Here is an 18,067-nt window from a genome sequence, read left to right as displayed (position 1 = left end):
AAACTGGGTGAATGTCGTCAACGGCAGATGAACACTTTTAGTGCACGTTATTTTTGGATGTAGGGTGACAGAACAATAAGTATGAGCACGTAAATTATTAACATAGAGTTATACTTTTACACATTCAGGGGGAATGGAGGGGGGGGGGGGGTTTGATACTTAATTTTGATAAACTAATGTTAGCAGTGTTTAACTGAATGCAGCTCCCTCTTCTATCAAAAGCACTGCTTTCGTGTTTTCGACTGAAAATTAGTGTTTGTAGGCGAAGCAGCTCTGCCTACTCGCAGTCAGCAAATGTCGAAAATCAGAGGCATCTAGTTCCCTAGCGGATGAATAACGCGGATGTATATTGCAGTTGTAGGCCGCTCAGCTGATACGAAGCTAGCAGGGGTAGAGAGAGAAAAGAGGAGCAGTGCACAGTCTGTTACAACTACAACACTGGAACAAATAGGTAACAACAATATATGAAATGTTTACATTTTCAATGACACCTCAGTCATCAGTCTATTGACATTATTCAGTATCGATTTGCATCAATAGAATGGTCTTTTAGTGTCGTAGAATTATCCTGAATCCCCTTCCTGCTTTCCTGTTTTTGTGTCTAAAATGTATTGGTGGAAATTTCTTTTTTTTTTTTTTTTGCAACCTAACGAGGTCGTGCTACCTTTTAGTTCTGCGACTAATTAATTTAGTTGCAGTTTAACATATTTAATCGGAAACTCTGAGTTTGTGAAATATTTTGAAGCTCTTATTTGTGAAACCCATCCTGTCGAGCTGGCAAACGCTAGGCAGTGACAACAAGGAAAGCTCTTATTGATTAGCATACCAAGGTTAGCTGCTACAACGCTCTTGGACGATTTAACGTCGCTTAACGTAACCTACGTGACTGCCCTGCGGTGGCTAATTCTGTTTTGATAAGGTTAGTATTACATCAGTCGGAGAACTGTGTTTTTTTTTATAACAACCGGTCGCTTGTAAAATAATTTTTTTTTCTTCCTATTTTGTCAGCTTGCTACTAAACGGTCATTGAAGAGGCTATGTTGCCTGGCTAAGCTCATATTAGCTTGCTAATAATTAACTAGCCTCGACGCTTGTCGGTTTAGCCACGGTATTAAGATGTTCTGCTTTTTTTATTTACCCAACTTTGACAACGAACCATGTGTTTTGTTAACACGTTGTTAGACAACTTATTTTCTCTAGGCTAGTAATAGTTTAAGTCCCAGACATTGGTGCAGTGAGAGGGAGCCATTGGCCTTTAATGGGCTAAGAAAACATCGGTTCACTTCTCATATTTTGTAAAGGTTGGCTAGCAGTACGCCTGTACACAGCAGCTAGCAACGGTGTTGCTACGAATATGTCATTGTATCTGCCTTATTGGCCTTGACAGTCATTTATTTTGAGTTTGATTTCTTTAGCAAGCACCATAAAAGGTGGGCCAACGCATTTTGGGCCATCACGTCTCTTCTCGTTTTCTTAAAACTTGTCAGCCATACTTGTGTGTCATAATAGTCCAAATACCAACCTAGCTAGCGCCACAGCTTTATTACATCAAACCGCTCTCGAATGACGATCCATCCGATGCTGCCATTTTCGGTGCCTAGCTCATCTCAAGTAGTTATTTTTTCTATTTTGAGACTGTCTTTTGCTATGTTGTAAGAGTATGTGCGGATTCGTTTACTAAACAACGTACAAACGAGATAGTTGTTTAAATCTACCAAATAGATAAGTGTCTAAATAGGTTGACACGCCGGTACTCAAACTACGCAGTTCAATGCAACCAGTGCTAAATTAGCCAGCATAACTTTAACTGTTTCAGCTTTCTAATTTAGTGTTTTCTCGTTGAGATCATCTGCGGAATGTGCGTTTAGCATTGAGGAGATAAACTTTTGTCGGCAGAACATTGGCTGCTGTCAAAACGTATGAGATGGATGGTGAGGGAATGACTGGCTCAACATGCTAATGCTGCTCGGGTGATGCTAAACAACTACGTCAGAAATACAGGCCTCTGGAAATCATAGGTACAAAGCTGGACACAGTTGTTTGTTTTTTTTAAAGGGAACGAAACGAGATGGCGATTACAAATGTCAGCCACTTGCTGTGTAAATCTAATCACATTACTGGCGAGTGGCGGCGTGCCAGTTGTCAGAGTGCTCGAATAACAAAGACAAGGATGCACTGTCAGTGCAGGCCTAACGTGGCCCTATGAGCTTGGGGAATGTGGCGTATTTTGTCTTCAGGATTCATTAGATCGCGGCTTAAGAGTTGATTAATTTGCCAATTCTTGGTAGTAGTTTTTTGTAGGCCAAGAGTAATCACTCGTTGTGATTTAGTATTATTTTACGATTATTAAATCTGTCCAATATGTTCATATTCAGCCTCATCAATTCTGTCTTGTGAATTGAGGTTTCATCCATATTGTACTTACTTTTTCCTATGAAATTCTCTGATTTAATACTTATAAAAACTGTTGACTCTCTAGCAGCAAGCTGTCCTGGTTATTTCCTTACAGAGTATTGAATGTACAAGTCATTGTAGTATTATCTACCATGGGATGTTTTTGGCACCTAAACTGTATTTTAACATTTTGATTTTTTCCGTGTTTTGATGCTCAAAACAATCCTGGGCCGGTATAATAATGTAGGGTAGCAATAATTCTGCAAAGCCTTACCTGTCAGTGGAAGAAACGTAAAGAAAATCTGGTTTGGTAAATGCTGTCAACAATATGCTGTTAGAAGACATAAAAATGTAACAGAGTGGCTTTGACAAGAGTGTAAACATAAGATTATTCTTTGATCTATTAAGTTGTAAACGTTTTGCTCAGCTATCGGAAACATGCATTAATAGTTTCTATTTGAAGAAATTCAGTTGACTGAATTAACTTTTGGATCAAAGCATTGCAGGTTACACACAGTTAATGAAATCATTTGTAGTCTTGGATAAAAGATTTTGATCACGTTACCTGTGGTTTTGAGGTCATGTACATGAGGTTTGTGTGTTTAGTTAGTAGTCCCTGTACCACTAACTGGATTAGTTTTTCGTTAGTTTATTTTATTTTATGGGGATAACTATATCTTGATTAAGATTTCTTTTGTTAGATAAAAGATCTAAAATGACCCCAAAGAGGAAGCTTGTTGCCTAATGCTAAAAAAACCATTCAGCAACCTGTTTGTTTTTCATTATGATTTCATTAATACTGTTGTTTGCTTGCTTTCTTTTATTTCAGTGAATGGTAGTGTCTAGAAAGGGTATGTCCCTTCAGGAGAGAGGTGCCAATGTCCAACCGGCCTAATTCCAATCCAGGGGGGTCACTGCGCCGTTCACAGAGGAACACTGCTGCGGCCCAGCCACAAGACCAGACAGTAGCTGGAAGGTGAGTCTGTCTGCATGCTTGCCCCTTACTTTCTCAATCCCCAAAATCCCCATTAGCTTTTCTTGATTGAACCAACTGGCAAGATTAATGTTTAGCTGAGAAGAGTTTTTACTTTAGTGATTGCTGTAGAAAATGTTACTGAGTGGGAAATGGCAATGTATGTGCCTTTTACTAAGAGAAGTGTTGCTTCCTTTTGCTAGTCAGATATGATTAACTCTTGATTTAGCTGTTTTTTTTTTTTTGTTTTTTTTTTTGGTTTCTCCAGAAGTGTCAGTGACTAAAAGAATTGGCTTTTCTGTCTCATTAAGACATTTTAGAGATTGATCTTATTGAACTCTTATGTGGCTTTTTTCAAGAAACCCACACTGTTCCCTGCTTTTTAATGTCCAACCTTACAGGTTGCAGTCAGAGCAGGTAAAACATAAACCAAATTCCCCACCTGAAAGTAGAAGACCTAATTCTAAGGCTCCCAAAGCCACTGCCAGTTCAGCCACTGGCCAGTCCAGAGGGCACAGCTCAAGAAGGTACCCCTATTTTCTACTTGGTTCATAGTGTATGTGTCTATCTAGAGCTGGACTACATCCTTCTCTGCTATGTATATTTTACACATTTATATTCCTAGATTTGAATAAGCAAATTTTCTTTCTGATTTACTGAATTTCCCAAGATAATATTTCCTTATTTTTATTTCCTCCCTTACAGAAGTGGTCTTACCCTATCCGTGGCTTCGTTTGTTTTGCAAGACGACCCAGAGGCTGCAGGAACATCCGAACAGGAACGACCAGGCCACCAATCAAAGAGTGAGAGCACCCGAGGGCTTAAACGAAGCGAAGCTCCTGACCAAATTAGTGTCCTTGGACCCACCCCTGCCAAGAAGCCCAAATCTGTCCCACCACCCAAAAGTAATATTTCAGAGACCAAGAAAGGCCCTGCTAAGTCCAAGAAGAGACAGCCTGCTTCAGAGACTCCTGCACCGACAGGTCGTAGTAAGAGCAAGAAGAGTGCGGCCAGTGCCGCCTCTCCAGTCCAGAAACGGAAAAAAACAGACTCTTTCCCAGGTCTAAGTAGCACCACAGGGTCCCTACCCAATTGCACCGAAGGCAGAACTGCAAAACCAACCAAGCTGGCGTCTAAATCGGCCGCCTCAGCCAAAGCTGGGTGTAGCAACGTGACAGACTCGTCCTCCTCTGCCTCCTCCTCTTCCTCTTCCTCTACCACAGGCACCAACAGTGCTGCTACGCAGGGCGCCCGTTTGAAACAAGGAAAAGATCAGACAAAGGCTCGTCGTTCCAGATCAGCATCTAGTCCCTCTCCACGTCGCAGTACGCGAGACAAGGAGCAGGCCAAAACCGCCACCTCTTCAAAATTTGAGTGGGCAACACGCTTCAACCCCAAAGTCAACCTGCCAAAACCCAAACTTTCCTTACCTGGAACCTCCAAAACTGAGACCTCCAAACCTGGGCCATCTGGAATACAAGCTAAACTAGCAAGTGAGTTGTGTAACCATTTATTAATGTGTGTGTGTGTGTGTCTGTATTAGCATAGATAGATGGGTAGATAACACTTTGAGAGGCTGGTAGATGATCAGCTCATCATTGTGGTGGACTTGGATAGAAGTTATGTTTTTGGGATTAATGTGAAAGGATTTATGTTCAAACCATAGTCACAGGCTCAGTTACAATCCTCTACTCTAAATCACTAGAATAAATTGTGTTTATAATGGCTCCTAGGCTAAAACGTGTTTTAGCGCACCATCATCACAAAGCAAAAACATACAGATGGACCCAACTGTCAGTACATGCAAGTATTCTTCGTGTGACACTTCTCAAATCTTTATTTCTGTTATTATTCAACCTGCGTTGATTTATTTAATTTTTTATGTATAAAAACAGTCTGTAACTCATTATAATCTTGTAGTGTAGTGAACGCAGGCTTTATGTTTCAGTGGTACAAGATATGTTTACATGATCTGACTTGGCAAACTCCAGTAATGGACTCCAGTCCAGGTTTGCAGACTCTGGGTGTGTTTGTGTAAAACAGTTACAGGAGCTCAACTACAACTCAGGAAAATTCTGGAAGCAGAAAAGAAAGCTCTCAAAGGAGGACCTACTATAAAAAAAAATAATTAAAAAAACTGAGTATTGTATTAATATTGCCACTTTACTGGTAAAACACCATTAGCTCTAAAGTTTTGCTAATTGTATTGCTCAATTATTGTGTTGCATATTATTGAAACATAAGAGAAATATTCAGGCTTATTCTCTTGGCTGCCTGTTAGATGTTTTTACACTAAATAAGGGATAAGAAAATTATTTAATCAGTTAAATAAGTTCATTGTAACTATCTCATTTCACCTGTAAAATCTGATGGTTTCGTTTGTCTTACGACCTGATCAGGAGCAGGATATTTCTAGGTGCTCTGCTTAGTTAATTCAAAGAAGAAGTTAGCAGTAAGAAACTTTAGTGTAGACCTCATCAGCTTCTATTTTAGGCCTCATTAGGATTTAGGTCCAAAGTATATAACTCTGAGGGTCTGATCGGGAGAAGAAACAGTGTACAAAAAAACTGTATTTTTTGTGTTGCAAGAAAATGAATTAATCATAGTCTGATGCTTTTACGTGTTTGATCATTTTACCCAAAACAAATTAAACATGGGTTGCAAAGGGGATTCAGATTGGTACATGTCAGCCAGAGGTGTGTTACTGTAACACAAAGAAGATGGAAATTACAATTAGCAGTGGCAAAAGCCTGGTTTCACAATATTTAGATTTTCGGCTCCTATCGGAGCTGAGCCTTTTCAGCTAATGCTACCATATATACTGTTTAGCTCAGAGTTATTCATACCCCTTGCAGATATGGAGTTAAATGTATTTTTTTTAAACCAAAGTTTGTTTTATGATAGAAAATGAGGCAGGAATCTCTTAAAAATAATAAAATAATGTAAAATGAGCTTTAATTTTGTGATTTAAAAAGTGTTTTTTATATTTTATTACAAATGGCATTTGAAATCTTTTTTAGCCCTCTCGCTAATGAATATGAACATCTTTATTGACATTGCAGCAATTAAAGCCGTGTAATAATTGATGGCAGGCTTTGAAGTTTTTACTTTTGTCACACAACTACAACCACAAACTCCAGTATTTTGTATTTTGAGTTTTTTATGTAATGGGACCACAAAGAGTAGAACATAGCTGTTTAATATTTAGTAGAACTGCCTTTTGCAGCTGTAAGTCTCTGCTAGTGAGTTTCTACCATTATTGCACACCTAGAGATTAAAATTTGTGGCAATTTTCAGATATGGCAAAATAAACAACATTTAAGGTCTAGTCCATTGTCTTGCATAAAAAGGGCTTTTATTTAAACCATTTGACCGACTGTCTGCTTAGGGTCGCTGTCCTGCTAAGCTGAACAGGCATTCTTTCAAGGTGGCCCAGTTTTAGCTCAATCTATCTTCCCATCAACTCATACCAGTTTCCTTGCCCTGCTGAAAAAACCACCACCCAGCATGGTGCTGCCACTACCGTGTTTAATGGTCAAGATGGTGTATTCAGGGTGCTAGTTTTCCTCTGACCAGAGCACCTTCTTGCTGTAAATAGCGTACCTGGTTTGTGGTAAATGTACCATATAAATTGTATAGTTTAAACACCGACTTTTGTTTTCAACAATCTTAACACTCCTGGATCTCTGCAGCTCCTCCAGAGTAACCATGGGCCTCTTGGCTGCTTCTCTGGTTAATACCTTCTTCGTCAGCCAGGTTATATTTAAATTGACGTCCTGTTTGTCTCTGACAAACATCTTAACAGCTGGATTTATATTGAGATTAAATTACACACTGAAGTATATTTACTAGTTAAGTGACTTTAAAAAATATTTGGGTTACCCTGGTTATCTATTTAGTGGTATCGAAGTAAATGGGCTTAAATACAATGCGTGCTGCATACAAATGTGTGGTAAGTAATGACGTCCGATGATTTATAACTGCTCCAAACCCCGGAGCTACTGGGAGATAATTATTACTTCCGTTCAGCGTCAGCTTGAACCTGAGCAAAGTGTGATCAAGGTGGGAACGTGCCAATAACACAGACTGTGTTTGTGTGTCGGCTCCATCTTCTGTCATCAAGTGTCTCTAAAATAACTGACTTTTACTTCTTCCATGTTGTACGAAGCACTGCTGCCCTTTGTCAAGCTAACGTATCTCATGGTGATTATTAGAAAGTAAAAACGACTTGGGTGTTAGAGTACAGGAAAAACAGCAATATGCACTAAATCAAAAAGAATCAAAACCATTTCATAGACTCCAGCACGCCACATTTTGCAGCTTCCTTACCCTTAGCTAAATCATAGTGATGACAGTATAACTGCATTATTTTATTTTATGCAACGTTTTATTTACAGGAAGGCGAAGCTGGCTCATCATTTCACTCTGATCAGATACATTCAAACCTGTGAGTCACCTCAGGATTAATGTTATAAGGCCAAAATGCAACAAATATTGCTCTCCCATTCTTTTACTTGTGGTACTAGTGTATAATAGGAATACCTGGATCAGGGGAGACACGGCGAGCACAACTTCGCATGTCTTGATAAAGCTGACTTTGCTCCTTCTATTTTTACACTTTTGCCTTTCAACTGAAACTAAACTCAACGGTAGGGTCCTTTGACAGATGAGCGGTACCTTGACAGCAGCGCTAGCTCTCTTATTGTTGTGGTACTGTCTGGCATGATCACTCATTACCCTGAATATATTGTGTGTTTAAATGTATTATCTGAATAATGTTGAGTAACATGCCGAATGTTTCTTAGATTTATCTTGTTGCAACCAGTATGCTGATAGAGAAGCCAGTAAAGCTTCTATGTTTTGCTTCCAGCTCCTAACGTTATTTTATTTGGGGGTGGTAACATGGGGAAAGAATCAAACATGCATACAGAAATATAAGAATCTGAACAAAATGGTGTACACTGAGAGGGAGGCAAAGGTTTCTCAGGTTAGCATGGGTTCTGGCTGTTCTAGGGGAGTAAAAGGGTAGTAACCCAAGTGGACTCTGTGTCATGGGCTCTGGTCCAAATGGTGGCACCCCCCCCCCCCCCCCCCCCCCCTAAGTTGGCTGTCATGTGTTGGCCCACCAGCTGACGTGAAGTATGTTTGAGGGTAGAGAAGGACTAACGACCTGCTTCTCTTAGAAGGGAAGAAAGCTTCATCAGTCTTGGAATAACTTTATTACCTCCTAAGGCACACATTTTATTGCTTATCTAATGGTGAGTTGGCCTAACAAGTTAATTTAATGTGGTTCTGCATTCCTTTTCAATGCATGAACAATAAGATTTGATCAGCATGATGTTGAAATAGAAATGTTTTTGCTCCTGGACACAAGGAAGGTATAAGTAATCAAGTTGAAATCGGGTTGAAATCTTTCGAAAACGTCCTGAAATGTTGAAATATTTTAGGTTGAGCAGTTCTGAAGAACACAATATTAAATATCAGGCCAAATAAATTACAAAAGAGCCTCCTGTGTGCAATTTATTTGGTATGAAATGTTTTAGTATTTAGTTTTGCACTACAGAATTATGAGTCACGGATCTAGCATGAAGGTTGTTCTGCCACGGTCGTGTAGCTATTAATAGCCCATTTGGCTGGTGGTATAGGGGTCTAAACGAACAGCACCAGTCTTGTGCTGTATTAAAAAAAAATAATGCAGGGCTCTCAATGTAACTTCGTCATAAACACTGTATTGACCCGGGCTTTCCAACAGAACCAGGATGGAAAAACTTGTATTTTACAACATGGAGAATCAACAATCTATTACAAATGTTTCTTGTTATCTCCCTAACATATTTAGGTCAAAAACACATTTTGAATTTGGGTGAACCGCTTCCAGCATATCAAAATGCATTCCTGGACAAAATGCCTTAATACCAGTTTAAAATCCATCTTAACAATTGATGCTTCTTCCTGGTTTAGGTTTGAGGAAATCCACAAAGAAGCGTAGCGAGTCTCCTCCAGCAGAGCTCCCCAGTTTTCGGCGGAGCACACGCCAAAAGACCACGGGCTCCTGTGCCAGCACCAGGTAAAAACTGACTCAATGACTTTATGACTTAAATTCATTGTTAAGGTTCAGGACATCAGTGGAGGCCAAATCATTTAACAAATTCTACATGTTTTTTAAGTTGTCAAAATGTTTGTCCTACAAAGAAAATCTACCATGTTAGAATAATTCAGAATGATGCAGCAGCAGAAAGTCCCACACCACTGTGATGTAAGCAAGTGCAGACATCAACATGTTGCATTTTTTTGTAAAGAAGGTTACTAAGGTCCTCTGTGCAGTTTAGAGAGGCCATGCATGATGAGGAAAATGAGAACAAATAATGTGACTTTGAAAAAAATCAAAATCAAAAATTCCCGTCAAAATCAGCTCAGAGATTTTAACTCACAAAACGGTTCTAAGAAGGCACATAAGTTAAGGCACATTGCGCTTTATAGAAGTGAATGTGCGTTTTATGTATTAAAAAAAAAAGGTGTGCTTTGCAGGACTGTCTTTTATAACATGGTGACCACAGTGGGTTCAATCAGAACCCAAAATGCTAAAAAATAAATTGCATATCAGAGAAATTCAGTCACCCGGACAGCGTCCTGAATCAGCAAATCAAAAAAACGTTTACTGGTCAAAGATAACTTTTTTTTCTATTACTGAGGAGGATTTCAACAAGTAAATACTCTGTGTTACCGTAAATCCTCCTGTGGCGGTATTGCAGAGAGCCAACGGCTGACCAGGTAACCTGCTGCTTAAGGGGTGAGGCATGCTGTATCGGTGTGTGGTACTTCAGTTTGTCCCAGGACGTCTGCCAAGCTGTAAAAACGTCCTGCCAAGGTGGTAGAGGAATTTCTTCTCCTTCCTTCAGATTGAAGCTACATGTTGCCAACTATAAGGTGTAATTGGTACAAATATTCTTTTGTCCCAAGTGCAATTAAAGCTCTTAATCAACTTTGACCACTTTTTAGAAGGTTTCTTTGTTTTTTAAAATCGTCGTTGATGTGTTTTATTATTGTGGAAATGTGCTGACAAGTGGATTTCTCTTTGACCCTCTTTGATTGCTGCTGTGCACCATATTTCCCCTGAAATGGTCTATGTATTTAGTGCTGTCTGGTCAAGATCGGATCACTTAGGAAGCGTATTAAAGCCAGGTGTGCATTATGTTTGCTCTACTGTCCCTGGTATCTTCACATTTTTCTCCTTTTTGTTCTCACATTCTAGTCGGCGGGGCTCAGGCCTGGGCAAGCGCGGGGCAGCCGACGCTCGCCGACAGGAGAAAATGGCTGACTCCGACAACAACCAAGATGGGGCCAATTCGTCAGCTGCTCGCACTGATGACGCCTCACAAGGAGCTTCAGGTAAAAATTACTTTGTCCTGAGCCACGCCACAGTTTGACTTTGGCTAGAATACACATGTAGAGCAATAAAGTACATAAAGTGTGACCACAAAAAACAACGCATTTCTGTGAGTTGTTGTGAATGGGCCACCACTCTTACTCCCTATTTCCACAGAGTCCGTCTCCACTCCACCATGGTACGAACTCTGCAGTAATTACGTGCCCTTTATAGTCAACGAGAGCATTTACACTGCTTCCGCAGGGCAGCGCAAGGCGATGTGTTCAGGGCCCAACTCGACCCAATTCTATTTTTCCTGGGTGCTGGAGTCGATCTACACAGATCACATTGCACCAACAGGAAACCAAACGAACACAACATCCAATTTTTTCAAGATAATTAACTAAAGGCTCACCAGATTTTCTTAAAGGCCTCACTAATTCATTTCAGTTTCCCCTTGTCACATGTCAATGTGCCATTGGGCAAGGCACTTAACCCCAAGTTGCCTACAGATCTATGAATTGGTGTTCGAAAGTGTGCGTGTTCGAGTGCGATTGTGTGAATGTGGCTTTAGTGTAAAGCACTTTGAGCGGTTAGTATAACTGGAAAATCGCTACATGAATTCAGCCCATTTACCATTCAGGTCACTTATTAGCAGTTGTATACATGAGATTGATTACTGGGCTATACATCTCAACTTAGGTAATTAAAACCCAACAATTAAACAATAAATGCAGCAAAGCAACAAATATAGCTTCTGTACTCAGTGTACTCGCCCATTTTAGAATAAAACTTGTGAAAATATCTGAATGTAAAAATATGAGAAGTGAAGCAGTTTTAACTTCCACAGAATGAGTTGTTCTGGTCTGGCTTTTGCATTTATTGCGCGGTCCATGCATGCTTCTCGGACAACCTCAGGGCTTTGCATGCATTTTGAGGAGGAGGCAAGGCCTACGTTAACTCACATCTGCAAACCAGACACTTTGTAGCTGGTAGCGGTTAGAGCGGTCCACACTGAGCCGCCAGGGGGGGTTTGCTTCAAACGTTCCTAACTTGGAAGCAGGTTTTTAAATGCAGTCGGTTTCACCGCCTCTTTGTGTGAGTGGGACTCCCTATCCGACTAAGAAGTTTGACGAATGTCTAGCTTCGTGTAGACGGGGCCGTAAGGTACCATCGTTGAGCTTTTATACCGTTTTTCTTTCCAGCTTCAAGCTCAGTTGCCGGAGCAGTGGGCATGACCACGTCTGGAGAGAGTGAGTCTGATGATTCAGAAATGGGACGGCTTCAAGGTTTGTTAAAATTAACTCTTTATCACAATATAGCAATAAAAACCTAAGACCAAAAACTGATAAATTTGGTCATTCCCTGAACCTTGATATTGCACCTCACCATAGCTTTACTGGAAGCCAGAGGACTCCCACCACATCTTTTTGGACCCCTGGGACCCCGCATGTCACAGCTGTTTCACAGGACCATAGGCAGTGGAGCCAGTGAGTACAATCTACCTACAATAAACAGGGTTCTATTGATTTTAACTGACCAAATCCTCTTCTTGGTTTAGGTTCCAAGGCTCAGCAGCTACTGCAGGGCCTTCAGGCCACAGGAGATGAGTCTCAACAGCTCCAAGCTGCGATTGAGATGTGCCAGCTGCTGGTGATGGGCAATGAGGAAACACTTGGTGGATTTCCGGTCAAGAGTGTGGTGCCTGCCTTGGTAAGTCCCATTTACTTTCATTATTAGCCTTTTGAACCTGCAATTACTGGGACTAGAGCTATATTGATTGTTTTTATAGTATTATTTTTCTAACGGAAAAATCTTTTATCATTATGTAATTGTTATTTCAGCATGTGTTACAGGTCTGTTTATAGTTTATTACAGTTACGTATCTTCTTCTTCACAGATTACACTGTTACAGATGGAGCATAATTTTGAAATTGTAAGTATAATTGAGTCTTTTTGTAGCCTATAATTTTTCTGTAAAACAACTGATAACATCCCTGTCTTGCTCCTTGTACATAGATGAATCACGCCTCACGCGCGCTCACCTACATGATGGAGGCACTTCCTCGTTCTTCTGCTGTGGTGGTCGATGCTATTCCCGTCTTCTTGGAGAAGGTAAACACATTTAAAGCTGTTTAGTCAGTTGCCTGTTTTTGAATTTTTAAAACTAATGGGGTTTTCTCTACCATTTTGTCTGCAGCTTAAGGTGATACAGTTCATAGACGTAGCAGAGCAGGCCTTGACAGCCTTGGAAATGTTGTCAAGGCGTCACAGCAAGGCAATTTTGCAAGCTGTAAGTATTGCACCCACTTTTCAATATACAATGAGTTACTCTTTTTTTCTCGCATGACTCTAATCTGTCTCTAAATATGTCTTGACTCACAGGGCGGGCTCGCTGACTGTCTCCTCTACCTGGAGTTCTTCAGCATCAATGCCCAGAGGAACGCTTTGGCCATAGCAGCGAACTGCTGCCAGAGCATTACTCCAGACGAGTTCCACTTTGTTGATGATTCTCTGTCACTGTTGACTCAGAGACTGACACATCAGGTGTGTGTTTTCAATTTATGATGAGAATAGTTGAGTGAAACTGGTGAAAAAGGAAAGAATAGTAAACACTGAGGTTTAGCTGTTTGGGCCCAGTTATATCTTCAACAGCAGTGTTGACCTGGGTCCTTTAATGGCAGGTCGGTATACACGGTGCGTTTTTGGGCTGTCGCAGGCTAAAGATGAGGATTTTAGGAAAATCGTTGAGAGCTTGTTGTTTGTGGCGCTAAATCTCTAGTCTTATGTCACACTGGGAAACCGGTTCAGGGACGTTTTTATTTTCTTGCGACCAAAGAGACCCTGCGATAAAACTGACGGTGTCAGGACTTTATGCTGGGCTTAAGAAGACTTTAGTGGCTCAACTACAGCTGGTCTAAAATGCTTCTCCTTGTCTTTTAACTGGCACCAAAACATGAAAGCACATTGCTCCTGTTTTAGCAGCAATTCATTGGCCGCTGGTTGATTTAAAACTTATTTTATTTGCTTTAAAATGTTTTCATGCCCCCTCCCCCAGACCTGCTTCATCTGCACGACCCCTCTTGCTCGCTCAGGTCGGATCGTCTGTCTTTATTAGTCACTCCCTCAGTGTGAGATTTTGGCCTTTGTGGTTTTATTCCTTGTTTTTATGCGTCTACGCTCTATTTGACCAGTTTTAATGTGTTTTTGCTTTTATTGTTTTTGTTATATTCAAAGTTTCTTGTTGTATTGGCTTTTTAGGGTGTGTGAAGCACCTGGGCCGGCTGAGTTGTATTTTAAAGTGCTTTAGAAACAAAGTTTGAGTTGAGAATTCAGTTGTTCTACATGTGATCGGAAGATGGAAATAACTACTGGTTATTACATTTAAATTTTTGTTTTTAAATCAAAAATAAATGTCACAATCTCAAAACACCTTAAATGGATTTAGGTTATATAGGTTTTCTCTCATTTAAATGTCATTTAAACCGTTGATCCAGTCAGATGTTGAATTTTCATCTACGTCGTAGATTTTGTAAACCGTCGATATCTTTGTGCATTGGTGGATTGAGTTATGATCCTTTTTTTTACTTTTTTTGTTGTATCAAACAGGTTTAGTTTAAAGTTATCAATGTTATTAAATCTACTTGTTGTCCACAAGTATCCTTTACCCGTGATATTCTGCTCAATGTTTTTGAGATTTCAGTAGAAGCAAAATTGGCAACAGATTTCGTTTGCCAGCCGAAGGTAAAAGTGTTAGTATCTGATAAGTTGGAATATAAATATGTAATCCTAACTAAAAAGTACTAAAAGGAACAAGATTTGCAGAAAAGAAAGATAAAATAAAGTTTACTTTGTAGAATAAGGTCTGGGCTTTATGCTACATTTGTTTGGCTCCATCAACTTTTATCACTACGAAATTAAATCTTGTTTGTAAACTTTAATCATTCATATTAGTAATCTAGACACTGATCACTTGGCTGGTACTTGAAATATTACTCATATATTTTATGAAAGCTTTTAGTAAAAGCTAAAATTGTTTCTGTCTTTCAGGATAAGAAGTCTGTTGAAAGCACTTGTCTGTGTTTTGCCAGACTGGTAGACAACTTTCAACATGAGGAGGTCTGTACTGTGAGTCTTAATGATTCCCAGTATTTGTTTTTTTTAAACCAGTTGGTTTTGTCTAATGGTTTTGGTTTACTGTTCATTTCCTCCATCTATTTTATCTGATAGAACCTGCTGCAGCAGGTGGCATCGCGGGACCTATTGACCAACATTCAGCAGCTGCTGGTTGTGACCCCTCCTGTTCTTAGCTCGGGGATGTTCATCATGGTTGTCCGCATGCTTTCGCTTATGTGCTCCAACTGCCCGAGTCTGGCAGTCCAGCTTATGAAACAGAGTGAGTAACTCACATCTCGGTGCATTACCTCGTGGGGGGTCGGTGCTGCTTTGAGTTCTGGTTTCTCACCAACAGCAGCACAGAAATCGGATAACGTTTCATTTTTTAGCAATCCTAACAAACACTGTTGATTTAAATCATCGTAAAATTAATAATACACTGTAAGATTTAACGTGTTTTGGACCAGCTTGGTGGGAAGTCAGCTTTTAGATGGTGTGTGTGAAAACAAACCGTTAAGAACAGTTTAAAGTAGAATATCTGTTGTTTCTGAATAGACATAGCAGAAACTCTGCGGTTCCTCTTGTGTGGAGCATCAAATGGAAGCTGCCAGGAGCAAATTGAGCTGGTGCCTCGAAGCCCCCAGGAACTCTATGAACTGACCTCCCTCATTTGGTAATATCTTTGTTTTTGCTGACTGTGATGTTGCCAACCCTTTACATACAATAAATGATAACCGATATGCAGTAAAGCTGTGCTTTAAAATGAACTTAAATTAAAGACGTCAGACTATAACATTTTATTTGGACTTGTTACAAACGTTACAAACCCCGTTGACTTCATGTGGGTGACTGATGTTCCACAGATGTTAATTGTCTTTCTTCTTTAGTTTAAAATGTATCTTTTTTTTTTTTATGTGCTCAAAGACGTCTAGCACCATTAAAACAGTTTACCCACCTGCAGATTTCTTCTGGTTTTGCTTTTTTGATGCACTGAAATGTTCAGTTCAACAAAGTATTTTTGATTTTAGGAGAAAGATGAGCTGTGCAAACACAAAATGCAATTAATACATTTTAATTTATGTAGTAAATGACAAAAACCCATTTAAATCAACCTGGGCATATGTGAAAGTAGTCACCCGCTTGTTAACTTTTCCAGTCTTTTAGGTGTCACTGACTTTATTTTTAATCTGTTCTTGAATTTCTTCAGATCTGTTTGAGATGTTTTAGCCTACTTCATGCTGTCAAGACAATACTTATTTGATTCTACAGGTGTGGCAGTCATTAAACCTTGATGTAGCTAGTGAGATTGGATTCAGCTTTCAAAAAATGCAGCTAATCTGTTATTTCTTTATTTAGTCTCATATACACTTAGGTTATGCAGCAGGATAAAAATCTGAAGCAGACTTGCAAGGGTGCTAATGAATTGCTAGAAAGAAATGAAGGTGGGCTAAATTTCTTCCACAGCGATGATAAGGACTCGTTATCAGATGCTTGATGGCAGTTGTTCCCACCAAGGTGCAACAACTATTTACTGAAGGGGTGATTACTTTCTCACCCAAAGGCAGGGTTTTTTTTTCCCTTATTGAAATTCTGATTTGAAAACTGTGTTTTGCATTTATTTCAGTTATCCTTGTCTGATATTAAGAACGTATATCAATTGACATTAAAAACATGCAGGAGAGCCACAATCAGTCATACAAAACCTTTTTTTTTTTTTTGCTCCCATGTAGTGAACTGATGCCCTGCCTCCCCAGAGAGGGCATCTTTGCAGTTGATGCTATGCTGAAGAAAGGCAGTGCTCAAACAACAGAGGGTGCAATCTGGCAGTGGAGGGATGACCGGGGCTTGTGGCATCCGTACAACCGCATCGACAGCCGCATTATTGAGGTAAAAATACCTTTTAAAACCTTATGGTTACTTACAGAGTTGCAGCATCAGAGAATATCTGCTTGTGCATTAACGTCAGGCTCATCTCTGTGTGATACTGACTATTTTACTTCTCGTCAGACGGCCCACCAGAACGGAGAAGATGAGATCAGCTTGTCGACGCTGGGCCGTGTATACACAATTGACTTCAACTCTATGCAGCAGATAAATGAAGACACAGGAACCGCACGTGGTATCCAGAGGAAGCCTAATCCTCTTGCCAATCCTAACACAGGTAAGACGTTTTTTAAGATATGTTTGAACATGAGGATTTGATTCTAGCCTACAAGAAACACAAACTTTGTATATTTATTCATTGAAAACTTGATCTGTCCAATCTTTTTATCAGCTTTTTATATGTATATATTGTCTGATCAAGGAAAGAATGTAAAATGTAGTCATTTTTACATCCTTTTTATTGTCTATATCTGATTTCTTTGCTTTTAAATCACAAGTGGATCAGTTGATCTTAGTCTAGCATTTTTTTACGTGGAATCTGGAGCTGAGATGAAGATTGAAACTCTTAAGGAGCTTTGCATTATTTCTGTTAACCTGTAAATGATGTACTTTGTGAAACCTTTCCACACCTAATGTATATTGACACAGTCTACGCATCGAGTATTCGCTAATCTTCAGCAGTTCAATTTAGTTAAAATTTGTTAACAGTTAATGGTTTATAATAAACCCAGACATGGGTTCACCTGGATCTTCAAAATATTTAGGTAAAAGAAAAAAGCAGCAGTTCAACATTCAAACAGCTTGAGGCAACAGCTGGTGGTTATGCTTCTAATGTTGCAGGACTGTTTACCTGATGGCAGCGGTTCAAAAAGTTGATGAAGTGTGTGAAGAGTCTCGATGCTCAGTTCCTTTTACCTGCAGTAACTCTAAAACACATCCTAGACGGGGAGGGGGGCAATCAAGGCAAAACATTCTGACCTGAATTACACGATTCAACTTGTCATTTGGTCAGGGAGTCACCAAGAGGTTCGTCGAGAAGATGCCAGAGCCCAGCTGATGAAGGAGGACCCTGAGCTGGCAAAGTGCTTTATTAAAACACTGTTTGGGGTCTTGTATGAGGTGTACAGCTCATCGGCTGGCCCTGCTGTCCGACACAAGTGCCTTAGAGCCATCCTCAGGATCATCTACTTTGCTGACGCTGAGCTGCTGAAGGATGTGCTGAGGAACCATGCTGTGTCCAGGTAACTAATCCAGGGAATCTTTAACCACTTAAAATAAAGGATTGAAACTTATATGATTGAATGTTTCAAACATAAACACAAACAATTGACAAC

At 39.9% G+C, this 18,067-nt stretch overlaps 1 protein-coding gene across 9 annotated transcripts in view; it reads left to right on the top strand.

Annotated features, from left to right (window-relative positions):
• The first annotated feature begins 183 nt into the window (after positions 1–183).
• trip12 (thyroid hormone receptor interactor 12) overlaps positions 184–18,067 on the top strand; it is a 31,267-nt gene continuing 13,383 nt past the window's right edge. The window contains exons 1-19 of one of the 9 annotated variants that reach the window (XM_047392160.1): positions 184–451; positions 3,224–3,370; positions 3,769–3,894; positions 4,073–4,860; positions 9,329–9,434; positions 10,620–10,756; positions 11,939–12,022; positions 12,128–12,223; positions 12,295–12,446; positions 12,634–12,669; positions 12,753–12,848; positions 12,934–13,026; positions 13,119–13,280; positions 14,784–14,852; positions 14,964–15,129; positions 15,405–15,522; positions 16,580–16,736; positions 16,857–17,010; positions 17,746–17,974. In XM_047392160.1, coding sequence (XP_047248116.1) covers positions 3,273–3,370; positions 3,769–3,894; positions 4,073–4,860; positions 9,329–9,434; positions 10,620–10,756; positions 11,939–12,022; positions 12,128–12,223; positions 12,295–12,446; positions 12,634–12,669; positions 12,753–12,848; positions 12,934–13,026; positions 13,119–13,280; positions 14,784–14,852; positions 14,964–15,129; positions 15,405–15,522; positions 16,580–16,736; positions 16,857–17,010; positions 17,746–17,974 — 2,867 coding nt within the window. In that variant the 5' untranslated portion in view covers positions 184–451; positions 3,224–3,272. Of the gene's footprint in view, positions 452–767; positions 920–1,593; positions 1,612–3,223; positions 3,371–3,768; positions 3,895–4,072; positions 4,861–9,328; positions 9,435–10,619; positions 10,757–11,938; positions 12,023–12,127; positions 12,224–12,294; positions 12,447–12,633; positions 12,670–12,752; positions 12,849–12,933; positions 13,027–13,118; positions 13,281–14,783; positions 14,862–14,963; positions 15,130–15,404; positions 15,523–16,579; positions 16,737–16,856; positions 17,011–17,745; positions 17,975–18,067 lie in introns of those variants that run through there. The other 8 variants (XM_047392157.1, XM_047392161.1, XM_047392162.1 and 5 more) reach the window with 8 other exon arrangements.

This window comes from Girardinichthys multiradiatus, chromosome 18 (genome assembly GCF_021462225.1).
Source record: "Girardinichthys multiradiatus isolate DD_20200921_A chromosome 18, DD_fGirMul_XY1, whole genome shotgun sequence".
NCBI classification, from domain to species: domain Eukaryota; kingdom Metazoa; phylum Chordata; class Actinopteri; order Cyprinodontiformes; family Goodeidae; genus Girardinichthys; species Girardinichthys multiradiatus.
This window is presented reverse-complemented; position numbering and strand designations above follow the sequence as displayed.